The sequence below is a fragment of the Porites lutea genome, chromosome 12 (genome assembly GCF_958299795.1).
Source record: "Porites lutea chromosome 12, jaPorLute2.1, whole genome shotgun sequence".
Lineage (NCBI taxonomy): Eukaryota > Metazoa > Cnidaria > Anthozoa > Scleractinia > Poritidae > Porites > Porites lutea.
Window position 1 is genome coordinate 10,574,661 of NC_133212.1, and position 15,687 is coordinate 10,590,347.

At 37.4% G+C, this 15,687-nt stretch overlaps 1 protein-coding gene across 1 annotated transcript in view; it reads right to left on the reverse strand.

The window, feature by feature from the left end:
* The window catches only part of LOC140921246 (vitellogenin-like), a 42,068-nt gene extending 26,402 nt beyond the window's left edge, over positions 1-15,666 (reverse strand). The window contains exons 1-10 of the mRNA XM_073371229.1: positions 15,541-15,666; positions 14,955-15,002; positions 13,030-13,175; positions 10,364-10,636; positions 9,730-9,918; positions 9,021-9,157; positions 3,089-3,132; positions 2,227-2,324; positions 1,359-1,510; positions 223-388 (exon numbers count right to left, since the gene is read on the reverse strand). Of these exons, the coding sequence (XP_073227330.1) occupies positions 223-388; positions 1,359-1,510; positions 2,227-2,324; positions 3,089-3,132; positions 9,021-9,157; positions 9,730-9,918; positions 10,364-10,636; positions 13,030-13,175; positions 14,955-15,002; positions 15,541-15,595 (1,308 nt within the window). The 5' untranslated portion in view covers positions 15,596-15,666. The remainder of the gene's footprint in view (positions 1-222; positions 389-1,358; positions 1,511-2,226; positions 2,325-3,088; positions 3,133-9,020; positions 9,158-9,729; positions 9,919-10,363; positions 10,637-13,029; positions 13,176-14,954; positions 15,003-15,540) is intronic.
* Positions 15,667-15,687: the final 21 nt, after the last annotated feature.

The following is a 15,687-nucleotide window of genomic DNA, read 5'->3' on the forward strand; positions in this document are numbered from 1 at the left end:
CACGAGCTACCTGCTTCCACAAGGGCTGCGGTCACATGGGATTTTGAGGCAAATTACACTTACATGTCCCTCAGTGAAGCTCTAAATAACATCTAAGATATTCCAGTATATTAACATCAAACAAGCAAGACTTAACTGTGTGTCAGAACATTAAATATCGAATGAAATGGTGTAACAGTGCATCAATGTTATGTCGCTGCCATATGGAACAACATCACTTACTGATATGTCACGGCACATCGGTTCAGTTGGATTTGTAGTCAAGGCTAAACCACGAAGCACTGGAACTGCCTCATTCACTTTCAGGTCTTCTGATAAAATCTTTTCTTTAATAAGTTTAAAAACTTCCTGTTTGTAGACAAATGGCAGGGCCTCTAACAGCCATGGCCTAATTAATAATAAAAAAAAGCTATTAAGTATACATGTAAAAACAGTACAACAAAGACAAGTTGTTTCTATTTTAACAAACACAAGTCATAAGATTACGTTCACACGGAACCGGACGAATTTTTGACCAGTGAAAAATGCGCGTTTAGGTATTCTGTTTAAAGTCACCACCCAACCCATAAGAAAATTTAGACACTTAGCCATTTACAAATTTGAATACCAAAGTCGAGGTCAAATTTTAGGTGGTACGGTCGAAAATTTGATCAGCGAGGTCATTGCCTAGTTCGTAGGCCTCATCATTCCGAGCGGCGGCCAAAGCATTTCAGGTCACTTGGTCCAAGCGAAAATGTGCCTCGGATACATCACCGAAGTGAATTGACTGAGAGGGACTGGGAAAACGCTGTATAAGGACTAGGCAAGGGTTTTAGGATTTGTTCATTAGAAAGTTATTAACCCACTATGCAGTGGCTATGGCAACATTACACCTCGTCCAGAATGCTTCTAACACATGTCGCTTTTTTTCAAAGATGCATTTACAGGTAAGATGCTTTAAAATATTTAATAGTGGCACCTACAAAAGAGAGCAAACTCTCGGTTGCAAAGCCAGGAAGGGATATGCTCTGGGCCAAACAGGAGGAGCTTTATTGATGGTATAATAGTTTTTAAGATAACATAAATAGAAACAGGAATAAATCCTTTAATTTCTTTGACGTCACAAATAGCTCTGTAAAAACACTCTTAAGTGAAATAATACCAAATGAACAAGGTGGCGAGGTGAAACAAAGATGTGAACACAAGTTCAGGCAACTGTAGACTTCAAAAAACTGAATAATGCTGTACCATTCAACATTTAAGTTTACTGTTATAGACAATTCACACAAGGAAACAGAGAAGTGTGTAAATTTTCTTTGATGAATTTACACAAAAAAGATATGTGCAATTAAAACAAGAGCTTGTATTAATACGAGTACCTCTGCTGTTCATCACTGGAGCAGTGATCCCAGATTTGGGACAGTGTATCTTCATCAGCTTTACGTAACAGTTCTACTAAAGATGTGAATATGTATGCCTTCCAGTCCTTCTTTTCAACACTCTTAATCAGTAAATCAATCATCTTGAAAGTCTGTAGTGAAGAAAAAACAAAAGGATTAAAAAGCAATATAATACATCTGTCCATTGTTTATAATGACAATGTTTGGACTACAAGAATTCCTTATGTTAGTTGAGTTATTTTAATTATTTAATAATCTATTTATTTACTTATTTATTTGTAAAGTTATTTACCTATGTATTCCATTGAGAATGTTTGAGTTTTTACTGTATTTCTATTAAACCATAAAATTTTCATCCCAAAGTACCTCCATGACGCTCTCATAAATTTTACTTAAACTTCACGAACATCGAGGCAGCTATTGAAGGAAAAAGCGCCCTTGAACGATTTTGGAAGAAAAGTTCTCAATACCAAGAAATACAGGTACAAGTAAAAAGGAAATGGCATCATTATGTTGCTGCGAAAACTCCGATGTCACTGTAACCCTGAACATAACAAATTTTCATCTTTTTCTAATACAGCTGAGGTGGTAGTTTGTCCAAATCCTTGTTTAATAATGGCCTGACACAATTCATGCTCCAACATGGGAGGTTGACCCTGAAAAACCCAGTTGAGCCACCTTAAAGTTTTTCTTACTAACACAAAAATAATAATAATAATAATAATAATTAATCACAATGGTGTTAGTAAAGGTGCCCTTCAGGGCTGAATTTAAGTTTTAATGTAGAATTGATGTATTTAAACAAAATACATGTATTAGTTAATGTCCGACACTAATATCTGGTCACCTTTGTGACAAACTCAGTCTTCTGCTTTTCTGTGAGCACTGTATGATCATCATAACCTGTCATCTCCAGTGTGCGAGGATTGGCAGTAGGAATTGAATCTTTAAATAAAAACAAATGACGATTAGAGAAGTAAAGTGAAAGAAGAAACAGATATCATGGTAGCAGTAAAAACACTGTCTTGCCGATCAATGAACAGATACCAAAAAATAAAATGACTAAAAGAGGGTAAAATACTGTAAGCTTTAATAATTAAAGCTAATTACAGTATTCGTTCTATAGAATAATAATTATTAATTATTAATAATAATATTATTATTCTATAGAATGCATTAAATGGCACTATAACTAAGTTCTGCTTTTGACTATTAATTTTATCAAAGTAACACAAGCTAAATTAAAACTGACCAGGATTTGAGGCTTTTAAAAGTGGCTTTCTAACCCCTCCACATCACAGCCTTAAAACTTAAACTTTTTTTACAGTCTTTTTACAGTTAAACATCCATTAACTGGCCACCTATTAAGCAGCGAGTAACCAAAGTCCCAAAATTATTGCAGCATTAAGAATGGTAAATTGAACCTCATTAAAGCAGCCACTATTAAGTGGTCATAGCCACCTTTTGGCCATCCCAGTAAGGGTTCTTTCATTGTTGACACCTCTAGCCACCATCAAGGCTACATTTCAAGAATATGATGAAGGAATATACAGTCCTAGCTCCTGTCTTGTGCTTGTTTCAAAATAGAGTGAAGTTTCTTAAAATATGCTCATTTCTGATGACTTTCTATTCAGCAGCAAACCTCTATTAAGCAGCCACTTGTCAGTACCCCGAGGATGGCCGCTTAATGAAGGTTGAACTGTACTTACATTGTTCAAGTCCAGCCTTAACTTCCTTAAACTTCAAGTTTTGCCTAAAGAGGAAAAATAGAATATTATTATAACTAACATATATAAAACAAATTTGGTTCAAGTTTACATGTATAGCATCTAAAAATGAACACTGCTGAATTTCAGTCTGCACCAAAACAAACAGTTCTTGTTAATTCAATAATAATATTAAAGATGATTATTTAACTATCCTGGAAGAAATGTTTTAAACTACATGAATAAAAGATTATGATTGGCAAGGAATTAATGCATGAAACAAGTCATCAACATGCAGTTTTACGCATAAAGTAATAGCTCAAAGGAATACAGCGACCAGAAAGTCTGCATGCAACTTGATAGCAACTGGGGCTTATGACAACTGCCTGCAGTAGCCCATACATCCCCTATAACACTGGTGAAGTCATCCTTTTTTAAAACAATAACTGAAATGCACATTTTGATGCTTTACAAGTACACAGACCTGCACAGTGGGGAACAAAAGGAGGTTGGGTGCCCTGTGAGGTACTGGGTTCCCTGTTCATTCCCTGGAAGAGGTTATGCTTATATAAATATCCGACAAGAGGCTGTGAGACAGGGCCTATGGTTATTCACATCTGAGATGACTAGGATGTCCCTTAAGTAACCTTAAGAATTGGTCCAGATTAGAACTTATAAACCTGAACCTGCTGCTATGAAGTATAATACTCACGACAGCCAAATGAGCTTAAACCAGCTAGCTTTGTAGTTAACATTCATGAATATACACCATTCAGTCAACAATCAGGCTAGAAATTAACAGCCAAAAATTATGGCGGAGCTCTGGCGTGCCTGCGGAGCACCATGGGTAAGTAAATCTACCCATCCCAGAAAATTTGGTAATCACGTGACCGTACACCACCCACCCGCCCGTCCGTCCGCACCACAGGGAAACCAGTGTTTAATCCTCACACTTTCTAGCCAGTTTGGGAGCACAGGAAGACTGATATTGCACACATATATTGCACATCAATGTTGTGATCAATTGACAGCTGTCAAAACAGGGTATCCGCTGACCAGGATCACCTGACCGTATCGAGGGCTCAGTTGTCGACCCATCGAGGTCGAATATCTTTTTGAAGTTATCTGCTGACAAGTAACTTGTTTTCAAATGATCGCAGGCTCAAGTTTATTTTTTTTAATTCCATGAGAGGACACAGAGGCTTTTTACTGGAAGTACCATCCCACGCAGCGATGATTTCTCCGCGGGCAGCTAATCCGACTTAATCCCATTTAATATGTTGCGCTCCTCGAAAGTGCGAAAATTTTCTTGTCGTGTATTAGATTTCAGATACATTTTCTTAATCTTCATTTCGCGCCAGAATAAATTAGTTTGCGCGCAAAGGGCTCCTAAAAAAATCACAAGGTTTGTCCCACTTCGAGTCCACCTTCTGGAGATACGCCGGCTTGGTAGCTGGAGTACATTGCCGAGGTGAAGATCTGGCATTTTTTCCTCCTCGTCGTATTTTCTTCACGACAAATGTTTATATTTGTAGTGAGAATGCAGCGCATATCGGTGGATTTTACTTCATGCAGCTTGCTACTTCTGAACGAAGAGTGCCGGATTTCATCGTTTTGTTCATGTTTATTACTGTTGGCAAATGTAAGGTAAATGAACCGACCACTGTAAGGTAAGAATTGAAGTTTTAAATTTGTTACTCGGCGAAAAATCGTCGAATTGGAATTCGTGAAACTCGTGAGTATTACCTCTGTTACCTAATGTCATGCGATGACTCCTCTCTTTTTCGATGCGTAACACGGATACAAGCGATAAATTTCTTTCGCAAAGTGAAGTATAATTTACTTAACGAGACCATTTGACGAATATTTCTCGTTATATGCTTTATTCATATTTGCTTGGCTTATTCAGGCTACATGCCAGGAGTTTGATGACAATGTTTGTGAGCTATAATTATGCTGATAAGTTTTTGCACCTTTATATTGAAACTCATGTAAGCCAAACGTTTATTAACTCTAGCAAAACACTCTTCTATTATGGAGGAACTTTTAACGTCTTTCGGGGCCCTAATATGGTGTCAAATTTTTAGGGTAAGGGAGCGCGAGGCAAACGTGCGTGAGTACAGTGTAAGCCAGTGATTCTTTAGGTAGAGCTAATAAACATAGGCTGCACTTTAGGTGGCACACCCATGGGTGCAGTGTAACCCAGTGATTCTTTAGGTAGAGCCAACAATCATAGGCTGCACTTTAGGTGGCACACCCATGGGTGCAGTGTAACCAAGTGATTCTTTAGGTAGAGCTAACAAACATAGGCTGCACTTTAGGTGGCACACCCGTGGGTGCAGTGTAACCCAGTGATTCTTTAGGCAGAGCTAACAAACATAGGCTGCACTTTAGGTGGCACACCCATGGGTGCAGTGTAACTCAGTAATTGTTTAGGCAGAGCTAACAAACATAGGCTGCACTTTAGGTGGCACACCCATGGGTGCAGTGTAACCAAGTGATTCTTTAGGTAGAGCTAACAAACATAGGCTGCACTTAAGGTGGCACACCCATGGGTGCAGTGTAACCTATTGATTCTTTAGGTAGAGGTAACAAACAAAGGCTGCACTTTAGGTGGCACACCCATGGGTGCAGTGTAACCCAGTGATTCTTTAGGCAGAGCTTACAAACATAGACTATACAGGTGTAAATCAGATGGTAACAAGTTTTCCAGTTAAAACTTTGTCATAAAGTACTATACCATGGCACTTCGACTATTTCATTATCGCGCTTGTTTTGACGCACAATTTATAGTCAGGAGAAGTCGTATTGTCTGAAACCGTTGCAAAAGACAAATTTACACACATCACAGCATTAAGGTAAGGTAATACACGGTATTTCCTTCAGGTACATTTACATTTTCTGTTAGGTTATAAGCGATTAAATCGCATGCAGCGACGAACAAAGCCGATGCGAAGCCGTCAGATATTCTAGAACCGTGTTATTTACAGTGCTGTGCATTATTATTGCTTAACTAACTAACTACGCGCTAATGGAAATAAGTTTCGGCCGCTTTAAATTTTGAAACATTTCACTGGTACTGTATAGTCATAATTGGAGCGGAAAGTTAGCATGCGAGGAGGGCGATTCTGCTGTGGTTTCTGTAGTGTGGAAGATATTACGGCAATGAGGCTCCCGAGGTCCGTTCTGAAAATCACAACTACACGTAGGATGAAATGTATTTTGCGCGCAGACGTCTCCTTTTCCAGGTTAGGTTAAATAAACCGTACCAACGGTTTGTTTAACAAAGTTCCCGCGAGACGGTTTCTTGTTGATTTAATTAATTTTTCCGATCCATTTTCTTTTCATCTCTATTTTCGCAGCTTTTGCGATACAAACTAAATTCATTTTTAGTTGTGATGGCATTACACTGCTTAATCATGACGGCTTTGGGAGAAACTGAATATATTGCACTTCGCGATTTCGCAAAATCGCTGCGGGAATTAAAAAAAATATTTTCTTCCAAGAAAGCGTTTTCACGCTTCTTTCTCTAGTTAGTTATCTCGTTTGTCTAAAGGTCCTTGAGAACAGAATAAGACAATATTTTATTACCTACAACCTAAAAACCTGATTTTTGACCAGCTCGAAACAAAACTGACCTCTGAAATGGAAGAAGAAAAGCCTTTTATTTTTGCCGGCTTCGGCCTACCGACGTGATCGTGTCTGTTTTGCTTTCATATGATGACATTTTCCTGACAGAAGGGTGTCGGGAAAAACACCTCGCGCTGATCATACGTGACAAAATCCGCCGCGCCTAAGCTAATTAAGAAAAGTCTCCTCGAAAGCTCCATACAATTCCTTATAACAAAATTATAAGGAATTGTATGGAGCTCTCCGGGATACTTACAGTGCAAGCCCTTTGTGTCCCCTCATGGAAATATGTTGTGGTTTGTATGTGCCGCACAATTAAAATGATTTCAAACTGACCTAGGAAACTAAAATTCAGCCAGTTTTTACAGGCAGGGAAGACATGCCAGTTGCTTTTGACTTTTCTCACCAAGGTCACGAGTTGGTCATGCTCTACGTCCAATTTTTATGCTCTGATTGGTCAAAATTTGACAGGTGAGTTCATGCGGAAAATTTATGCAGCATCTTGAAACTTGTTTACTTTACTGAAGTTGATAGAGTTTTGTGTCAACTTGTGATGTTTTTAACTGTCTTTTTCCACTGAATGTACAAAATGAAATTCAGCTGCTATCAACAGTCTCCTGTTATTCATGGCTAGTTTGTTTACTGGGTTTTTGGTTGAGAAATACATCGCTTGTCAACGTCGGAAATCCGATTTCAGATGGCATTGTTTTCGTTTTTCACCTTGCCTGATGCATAAGAGGGTTGAAAAGTCTGAAGCGATTCTGGCCTTACTTGATAGTTTCCAGTGCATCTCTAATGGTAAGCCCGAGTAATTATTGTATTTGACGTTTGTTTTTTATATCTAATTTAATGAAGTCGAGCATAGTTTATGTGGCTATTTAGTTTATTCACGTTTTTAATTGTAAGATTTGAGACAATGATCTGACCGAGTATCAGGTTTGATTGTAAGCTTACAGAACTTTAAAAAGCCCTTAGACATTTTCTCACCGCAAATAGAAAGAAAACGTTCCAAAGAATATTTAGTTATAATTCTGGCTGTAAAAGAAAGCTTTGAGCGATTTTCTTGCCTCGAGTTCATCTTTGAAAAAGCAAACACCGGGAAGCCGGCTTACAAAATGAAAAACATAAACAAGGATTTTTAGAGACACTTTAATACTTGTCTTCGTAAATGAAAATTGTTGTCACTGTATATGTTTCACCGAATTGTTTTCCTTTTATTGATTGTTAGTATTCTCTTTTGCAATTTTTATCGCTGTGCCGTTTGTTTTCAGTCACTCATGAACATCGCTTGCATGCAGGAGTAGTCAAAATGCCGCGCGTATCAAACGCTTTTGACGATTAAACATCGTTATAAAACCATTAAATAAAAAATAAACATATTTAATAAATTCTTTATTATGTTGAAGCGTATAACTCTATTAATTATAATTTAAACAGTCGACTTTGGCGCTTGTCAAAAGTGAGAACCGGCTAGCCGTATAGGTGATTTTGGAAATTTTTTGAACAGTTTCGCTAAAAAGCCCACACGTGCTTCGATCGTCCTGAATATTGAGTGAGTGCAATTTGTATTGCAAAATTGTGAAATGCTGCATTCTGTCTGAGGTCTGTATGATAAAAACAGTGCCTCATGGTACTGTTTCACCTCAGATGTGATGTATAAAAAGTATAAAAGGTTAGGTTACACGTCCCCAGACTTGTTGGCAAGATTTTGTAAAGTAAACTTGTCGAACGCAAAAAATTCAGCCTGATTTGTTTTCCAGGCCTAATCTACTGTGATCAAGAGCCCGCGTTCTTAAATGTGATCGAAGATGATTGCTATTTTTTGGGTGTACATATAAGGCTATCAACTCGATGTAAGATTAAGTTCACTCTTAGCTTGGACTGTTTACAAATTACTTTTCTCTAAAATCACTTAACCTTTCCCTCAAAAGTCACATGAATGTGCTCTAAAGTTAACTGAATTGTGGAAAACAAGTTTATTGTTTGATTTAAATTACAAATTCGAGTTAATATATAGGAGCTTCGCTTTTAGCCCTGGCTAGATCTATATATTAAAATAAAAACAGGTAACTTTACCTGGAAAGTTCAAAATAAAAGGTAACAAATTTGAGAAAATAAAATAATGTGAGAATGGCTTGACCAGCTTCAAATTTTAAGCAAAAATCTCCAAAGAGCAAATTGGTTAATGTTATAAATTATAAAAAGAGCCATAGCAGTTATGTATTTGTTTAGTGTAAATAATCCTCTAAATGTTTTGTACCTAATTAAAGGAATAAATCTGTGGCATAAACAGTGAATTACATACTTAACGGTGGTAACTGCAGTGCCTTTCATTTGGGTTGGTGCAAAGATGTACTCTCCAGTTGTTTCACAGGACTTAACCACAAATTTGCTCTCTTGTCCCAAAATATTGCACGATGATGATATAGAGATCTTCAAAGGCTGCAAAAATACAAGTTCAAGAAGGATGTAGCCATAAAGTTATTCCAATTTTCTTTTTCCCTGATCTACCATTATCAGCTGTGAAGTTAAATTTGAAACCACCTATATATGCCTCTTCTATGAAAAGTTTAAAAAATGTGAACAGCTAATTGGACTTTTTTATAATTTATAATGTATACAATATAATAGCAGGATGCCCTCCAAGTAATTTCTTTCTCCTAATTTCTTACAATAAGTGATTAAAGGTGAAAGATTAACAAAGCTACACATGTATATTTTTTGAGAGACGTTACAGGTGAATCTACATTTTGCTCCACGCACTCAGAGTTGCTTCAAAACTTAATTGACTATCCCATTTATTGGGGACCTGGGACAAAAGATCGCCTTATTGGATAAACTCTGAAGTAATATAAACTTGTAAGTTCTTTACAAGTTTAGAAAGTTCAATTTTGTTGTGTTCATGAGCCACTGGCAAAGCAAACTAAAATACAGAACACAAGTCCACCTGAACACAGAGACAAGTTTCCATATGATCTAAGTGACTGAATAACCTTAAATTATAAATGGCTTACCTCCTCCACCCTGTCGCACCTCTTGCTGAGGCAGCGGATGCCTGGAATGTTAGTGAACACATGTGGTTTTCCTGTACAGTTGTTAAGGTTTAAGGTCTTGCTGAGCTTCACCGCTTGGGTCTTGTCAGTTTCTTGCGAAAATTGGTACTCAACATCATACAAGTTTTCACATAGTCCATGTGCGCCATACTGTATCCGTGAAAACAATAATGTTTTAACATATTATTCACACATACATCTACACTTTTTAAAACTAGTTTGCTAGGAAATAAATTTAGGAACTACTAATCCTAGAATTCACAGGAAATTTTTTAAAGTTGTTACATCATTTTGTTGTTGCATTATAGATTATCTTTCCCAGAAGTTGTGGATGGGTTTATCAACACAATATTCTGGTCATTCTTATGATGGTAAGGGAAATTGCTTCATTGATCTATTATAGGCCTAGCAATATTTCTTAAACAGGTAATGCCTTTGTTTTCAAAGTCTTAAAACAATAACAAAATAGTAGACTGTAAATTTTGGCTTTTCAATACATGCAGGGTTTACAGTATACTGCCAGACATCTTAAATATAGCATATTCTTGTCTTACATGTAAGATAAATTTTGTTAAAGAACAAAGTAACTCTTTACCTCCCAATTCTTGTACATCCTCGGATCATACTTATCAGCAGGGTCAGGCTTGGTGAAGTTGTGATGAAACATTGCCAGGATGCCACGTTTGATGTTAAGAATGTATTCTGGTTCATTCTCCTTGCAATAAATCTTTCCAACCTTTCCTGCCTTGAAATCAAATTTGATTGGTTCTTCAAGCCATGGAGTAAGGTCAGCAGAAACTGGAGAGATCTTCAGGGAGTCAAAACTGCAAGATGTCCCGTTGACTTCGTACAACAGAGGCTTTTTGATCTGTCAGCAAAAGGCAGAAACAGAAATCTGAGAACTGATAACACATTAACAGTCAACCTGTGTTATGTGCACACTCCTCCGAAACACATTAGTGCCCACTGAATCAGGGCTAGCATGAATGTCCCAATGGGTCATCTGGGGCAGGTCACTTGCTAGATGTTTCATGAGGTCCAGCAACTCTCATATTTCTAGTATAAGACAGGAAGGTCATTACTACCTCCGAACATGGTTTACTGCACAGTTTTAAAAAAGCAATGGTACTAATGAGCACTTGCCAAAAAAATGTCATCCCCTTACAGGACTTAAATGAAGATGTACATAAGCTTAATTATAATGGTTGATCAACCAAAAACAAAAAAACAGAAAATTATGCTTAAGTATAAGTTACGGTTTCAACTAAGAGCCACAGAAGAATGATAGTCACTTTTGCCAATTTCTTCAATTTTTGGAATACACATATACTTTTCTAGTCTTTATTTTTTTCTCTTGCACCTGTTTGATTTAACCCTTTCACTGCCAAATTTAGCCAAAAGCAAATTTCAACCAAATGTCCAAATTTCATTTTGTGAAAATTTGAAAAACAAATAGAACCATGTGTAAGTACAGGTAGAGAGCTTTCATTTGAATGGTCACATCATAGGATTTCACCCGCAGACTCAAAAGTTAGAGTCATCTCACAAAACTCTATCAAGCACTCTGGCAGTGAAAGGGTTAATTCTTCTTAGTCAGTTAGTAAAGCTGGTTAGTAAGAGGAGCTTAGGTCATAAGAGAAAGGCTTTCTGCTCAAACTGTGCTACAGTAGTAATGAATGAAATGTTATCAATAAATGATCAAGTCTCATTACCCTAGAGCACAAAACGATCAATAAATGGACATACAAATAATACATATTCTCACATTTGTTCTACCAGCTAGTGCATCTGATGTATTTTCATTAATGTACCGAATTCATGAATTTATCAACCTGTTTTTGTAATCCCGGTTTGTAATCATCACGCCTTTTCTCGTGCTGTTGCTGCTACTCGGAGCCAACATTTCCCCGCTCTTTTCAATATACTTACAAGGCCTCTCAATCGAAGTTCAAAAAGAACAGAAATAGTAACAAATTAATCGGGTTCATTGAACCAACTGTACTATCCGCCATCTTAACCGGGAAGCTCGTTGGAGACTGGGCACTCGAAAGATTTCGACCCTACCCTGCTATAAGTCGGGAAAGAGGAATCGAAGGAGACTCTGTTCGCAGGGTAACGCCACCCGAAACTTCCCGTTTATTTCCCCTTTCGTCATGTTAAAAAAGATTCATCGGGGCACACGGAGGCTCCGAGGGGTTTTCAAAACGCTTTAATTCCGTCGGGGATTTTCACTCTTTTGCAATCTTTTATAAAGGAGGATGTGTCCAAATTTTGATTTTGGATTTGCAGGGCATAAATCTATTTGTTTACTCATTTATTTCTTAATTTATTCCTTAATTAATTAATCTATTTATTTATTTATTTATCTATTTATTTATTTATTTATTTATTTATTTATTTATATCAGTTTATTACATGAGGCTGCTGTAGAATTCTCCTCGCTGCCTACACGATATACAGTCGACTCCCGATTAAACTCATAACTCGAACCCTCGCTAACTCGAACCTCGCTCTAACTCGAACCAAAATCGATTTTCCCTGGATTTAGTTCATGCAGGCACGGATCCACACCGGTTTCCACCGTTTCACGGAAATCGGTAAGGTTTTTCATAATAAATATAATTTTAGTAAAAAAAAAACTTTAAAATTTCCAAGTTGAAATCTTGAAAATGGTTTGGACAGTCAGTAAATAACCTATCTGCATGACTCAGACACCCAGGAAAGGGGACTTTGGGGAGTTTAATAAAATCCAAAACAATTCCCGGGGAGCATGCCCCCAGACCTCCCTAGAAGTAGGAAATCGATCAGTATTTATTCTAGATCCGCGCCTGTAGTTTATACACTTACTGTAATTCTACCCTGGGTAAATCGAACCCTCGATAACGCCGAGCCTCCCGCTAACTCGCAGTAATTTTTACTTTCCCTCAGATGATTTCTATAAGAATTTTGCCCTCGATAACTGAAAACATGTTTTAAGCGCATGACAAGTCGATCGAAAAAGAAGAAACGTGTGTACTGCAGCCCGAAACATTGAATTTAAAACTTCAAAACAACTGTGTAGTTATTGTCTTTACTATTTGGTTATCAGCCCAGTTCAACATCGACCTTCAGTTTGGATTTCTCTTGAAGGTTCGAGTTATTGGGTGGTCGACTGTAATACGCGTTTTTATTTTTGTAGCGTATTAGGATCGATTTTTGGCAGGCTTACGGTAAATACTGGGCATGTATCTTGGTGTCAAGTAAGTTGATATATTTTAATACCTTCAGGTAAGCAGAGCTGTCAGATTCAACGTAAACATCTGCATCACACGTGATCTTCAATCCTGCCAACTGCTCTTCTGTTTCCGGGAAACCACTGGTCACACAAGCCTCATAATAATACGTGTAGGTGTTTTGTGGTTTGTAACCTAAGAAAAAAGCACCAAAAATGATCGATACTTTTTATCAGTCTAATTACTATGAGCTTATGGGTGCAAGACCTTAATCAGGATGGGATGGGAAGATCTACGACAAAACTCCGACTGCAAGGTTTCTTAGCTGCACGTGTACACCTTCCAACTTGTAAAAAGTAGTGGTCGCTTGATTCCACACTACTGGAGAAAACTTTGGTACAGTATAAAAGTGGAGCCCAGATTCCCAGGGGGTACTCTCCGGAAAATTTCCAGAACACCCCTTAAAAGGTACCAGAATCTTGTTTTATGGGCGTGTCCTGAATTCATTTCCACTCCGAAGAGGTACCAATTCAACAACAACAAATTATATAACGGGCACTGCAAAATTTAATAGTAATAAAGAAACTTTCTTCTCAAGGACTTTTTGAAAGTAATAGGTACCGAGACAACTCTGGTAGCAGCCATTTTAGGTTTTAGCACCTTAAACGGTACCAAACCACAAATTTAAACTCATAAAAGGTACGACGAGCATCCCCGTTACTTCTATAGGGGAGTAACCCCCGGGTCCAGATGCCATTCGCTACTTAGTAGAGCACGAGGGGAAAACGGGGCAGTTCATGGGGGCGCCGTAATGATTCAATTTAGAGCCCGGGGGTGCTTATTTACTTTTGGTACCTTATAAGAGGGCCCTTATTACAAGAGTTAAGTTTTGTTTTCTTATGTTGAACAAATTAAGGTTTTTATAGACTAAAACCTTCTGTAATGAAAAAAAGACGCAAAGCAGGAACTAATTATGTTTACTTTTCTAAGATTTCATTTACTTTTGCTGCTAATCTAGGAAGTGCAAAGTTTTCTTAATATGCTATCCAAACAGATTTAGAGCTGTAAGAGTTTTATCCTTCCACTTGTGTTCACTACTTGCACGGCTGTTTTCTGGGACTATAAATCATTTTAAGTCCGCAAACGATCTGTCTCAAACCATTGATAATTCATAAAAAAAAAATTACAAAGGAATTGACGACGATGAATAACAATTTAACCTTGAACATGACAAGATGAAGGACGTCGAGTGAATTGAAAACTGTTACGTAATCAAAGCGCGTCGTTTATATACGCACATTTTTATTTTCGTTATATTATAACCTAAAATGACGTTTCAGTTCATTTTGAGGTAACCCACCCTTTAAGGAAAACTTTGAAGGAACCGCCCCTGAAGTGCTTACGTAACTGCAAAACGAAAGAACTGTTTGCATAAGTTGGATTGTCATTATCAACCAATGTACTCCTAACAGAAAGCACATATGAAACAGCGATAACATTCAGGGTATCGCTTCTTTCCGATAGAATCATCTTAATTCATCATTTGAATCTTGCCTTGTCGGTCAGGAGTTGGAGTTAATAACCGTGTTTACAAAATTGCTATTCTACTTAGATGGAGGGAGAGGAAATTTGGGTGGACTCAGGAAGAATATTGGGCCAAAAAAACCTGCTCCATTCAATTGTCAATTGTCAGCACCCAAGAAAACATTGAAGACACTTGGTGTAGTAACTATACTGACATTGTTTTTTTTTTATTTCTCATTGATGATTTCGACCTCAGTTATATATGTGGGAGAGGCTAGATTAAAAAGCAGGAGGAAAAGAGAGTTACCCCTTGTTTCGCTCCTCCACAAAACAGCTGACTGTTTGATTTACAGCATACTGTTTTTTCATACTCTCAGATATTCTTTAAATACCACCAGTGCCCGAATCGAGGTAAATTGTCATCTATATCATTTAAAAATCCTTTCTTACCTTTGGGGTTGAGGTCTGGCGAATCCTTCGGCTTTGAAATAATATCACCTGTGTTTTTTAAAAAGATTAATATTGTAGCAATAACCTTGTTTAAAAGCTGCCGTGTTCATATCTTTACAAGAATCTAACGTCAAGCAAAAAGTTTACACTCTAAAAATGACGTAACAGTATGGACTTGAAAATACTTGATTTCAGTTGATGCCGCAGAACTACTGTCAGAGTGCTCAATAGAAGGAGTAGAGCGAAAATAACCAGAAGTGCAATATTTTATCAACTAAAAATTTGTCAGGGTAGATATTTATTATCATAAATTTTCGAACTAGAAACTACATAGTAATAAAACGCCCTGCCAAATCTTCAGTTGATTCTGGCTAGCGTGCTGTATCTCTTGACTGTGATTTCTCTGATCTTTTACCGGCCAAGTTTTAACCATTTCGTGCAAAGTAAACTACGTGACCTTTTTGTAAGGTTTATCGTTTTTGAGCCTCCATCAGCTTAAAATGTCAAAACATTGACGCACGAAGGGGTCCAGAGAGGAAAGTTCTAACATATAACCACATTAAGAGAAAATATCAGTATAATTTACCTTGAAAAGCTGCAAGAGAAACTCCAGCGAAAAACAAAAGAGCACACGCCTTCATCTTGTTAGTCGCTGGCTATCCTCTGAATAAGCACTTTACGGGATGTACGCCAGGTTTATAGAGGACAAGTCTTAAGATATTAATTTGATGAA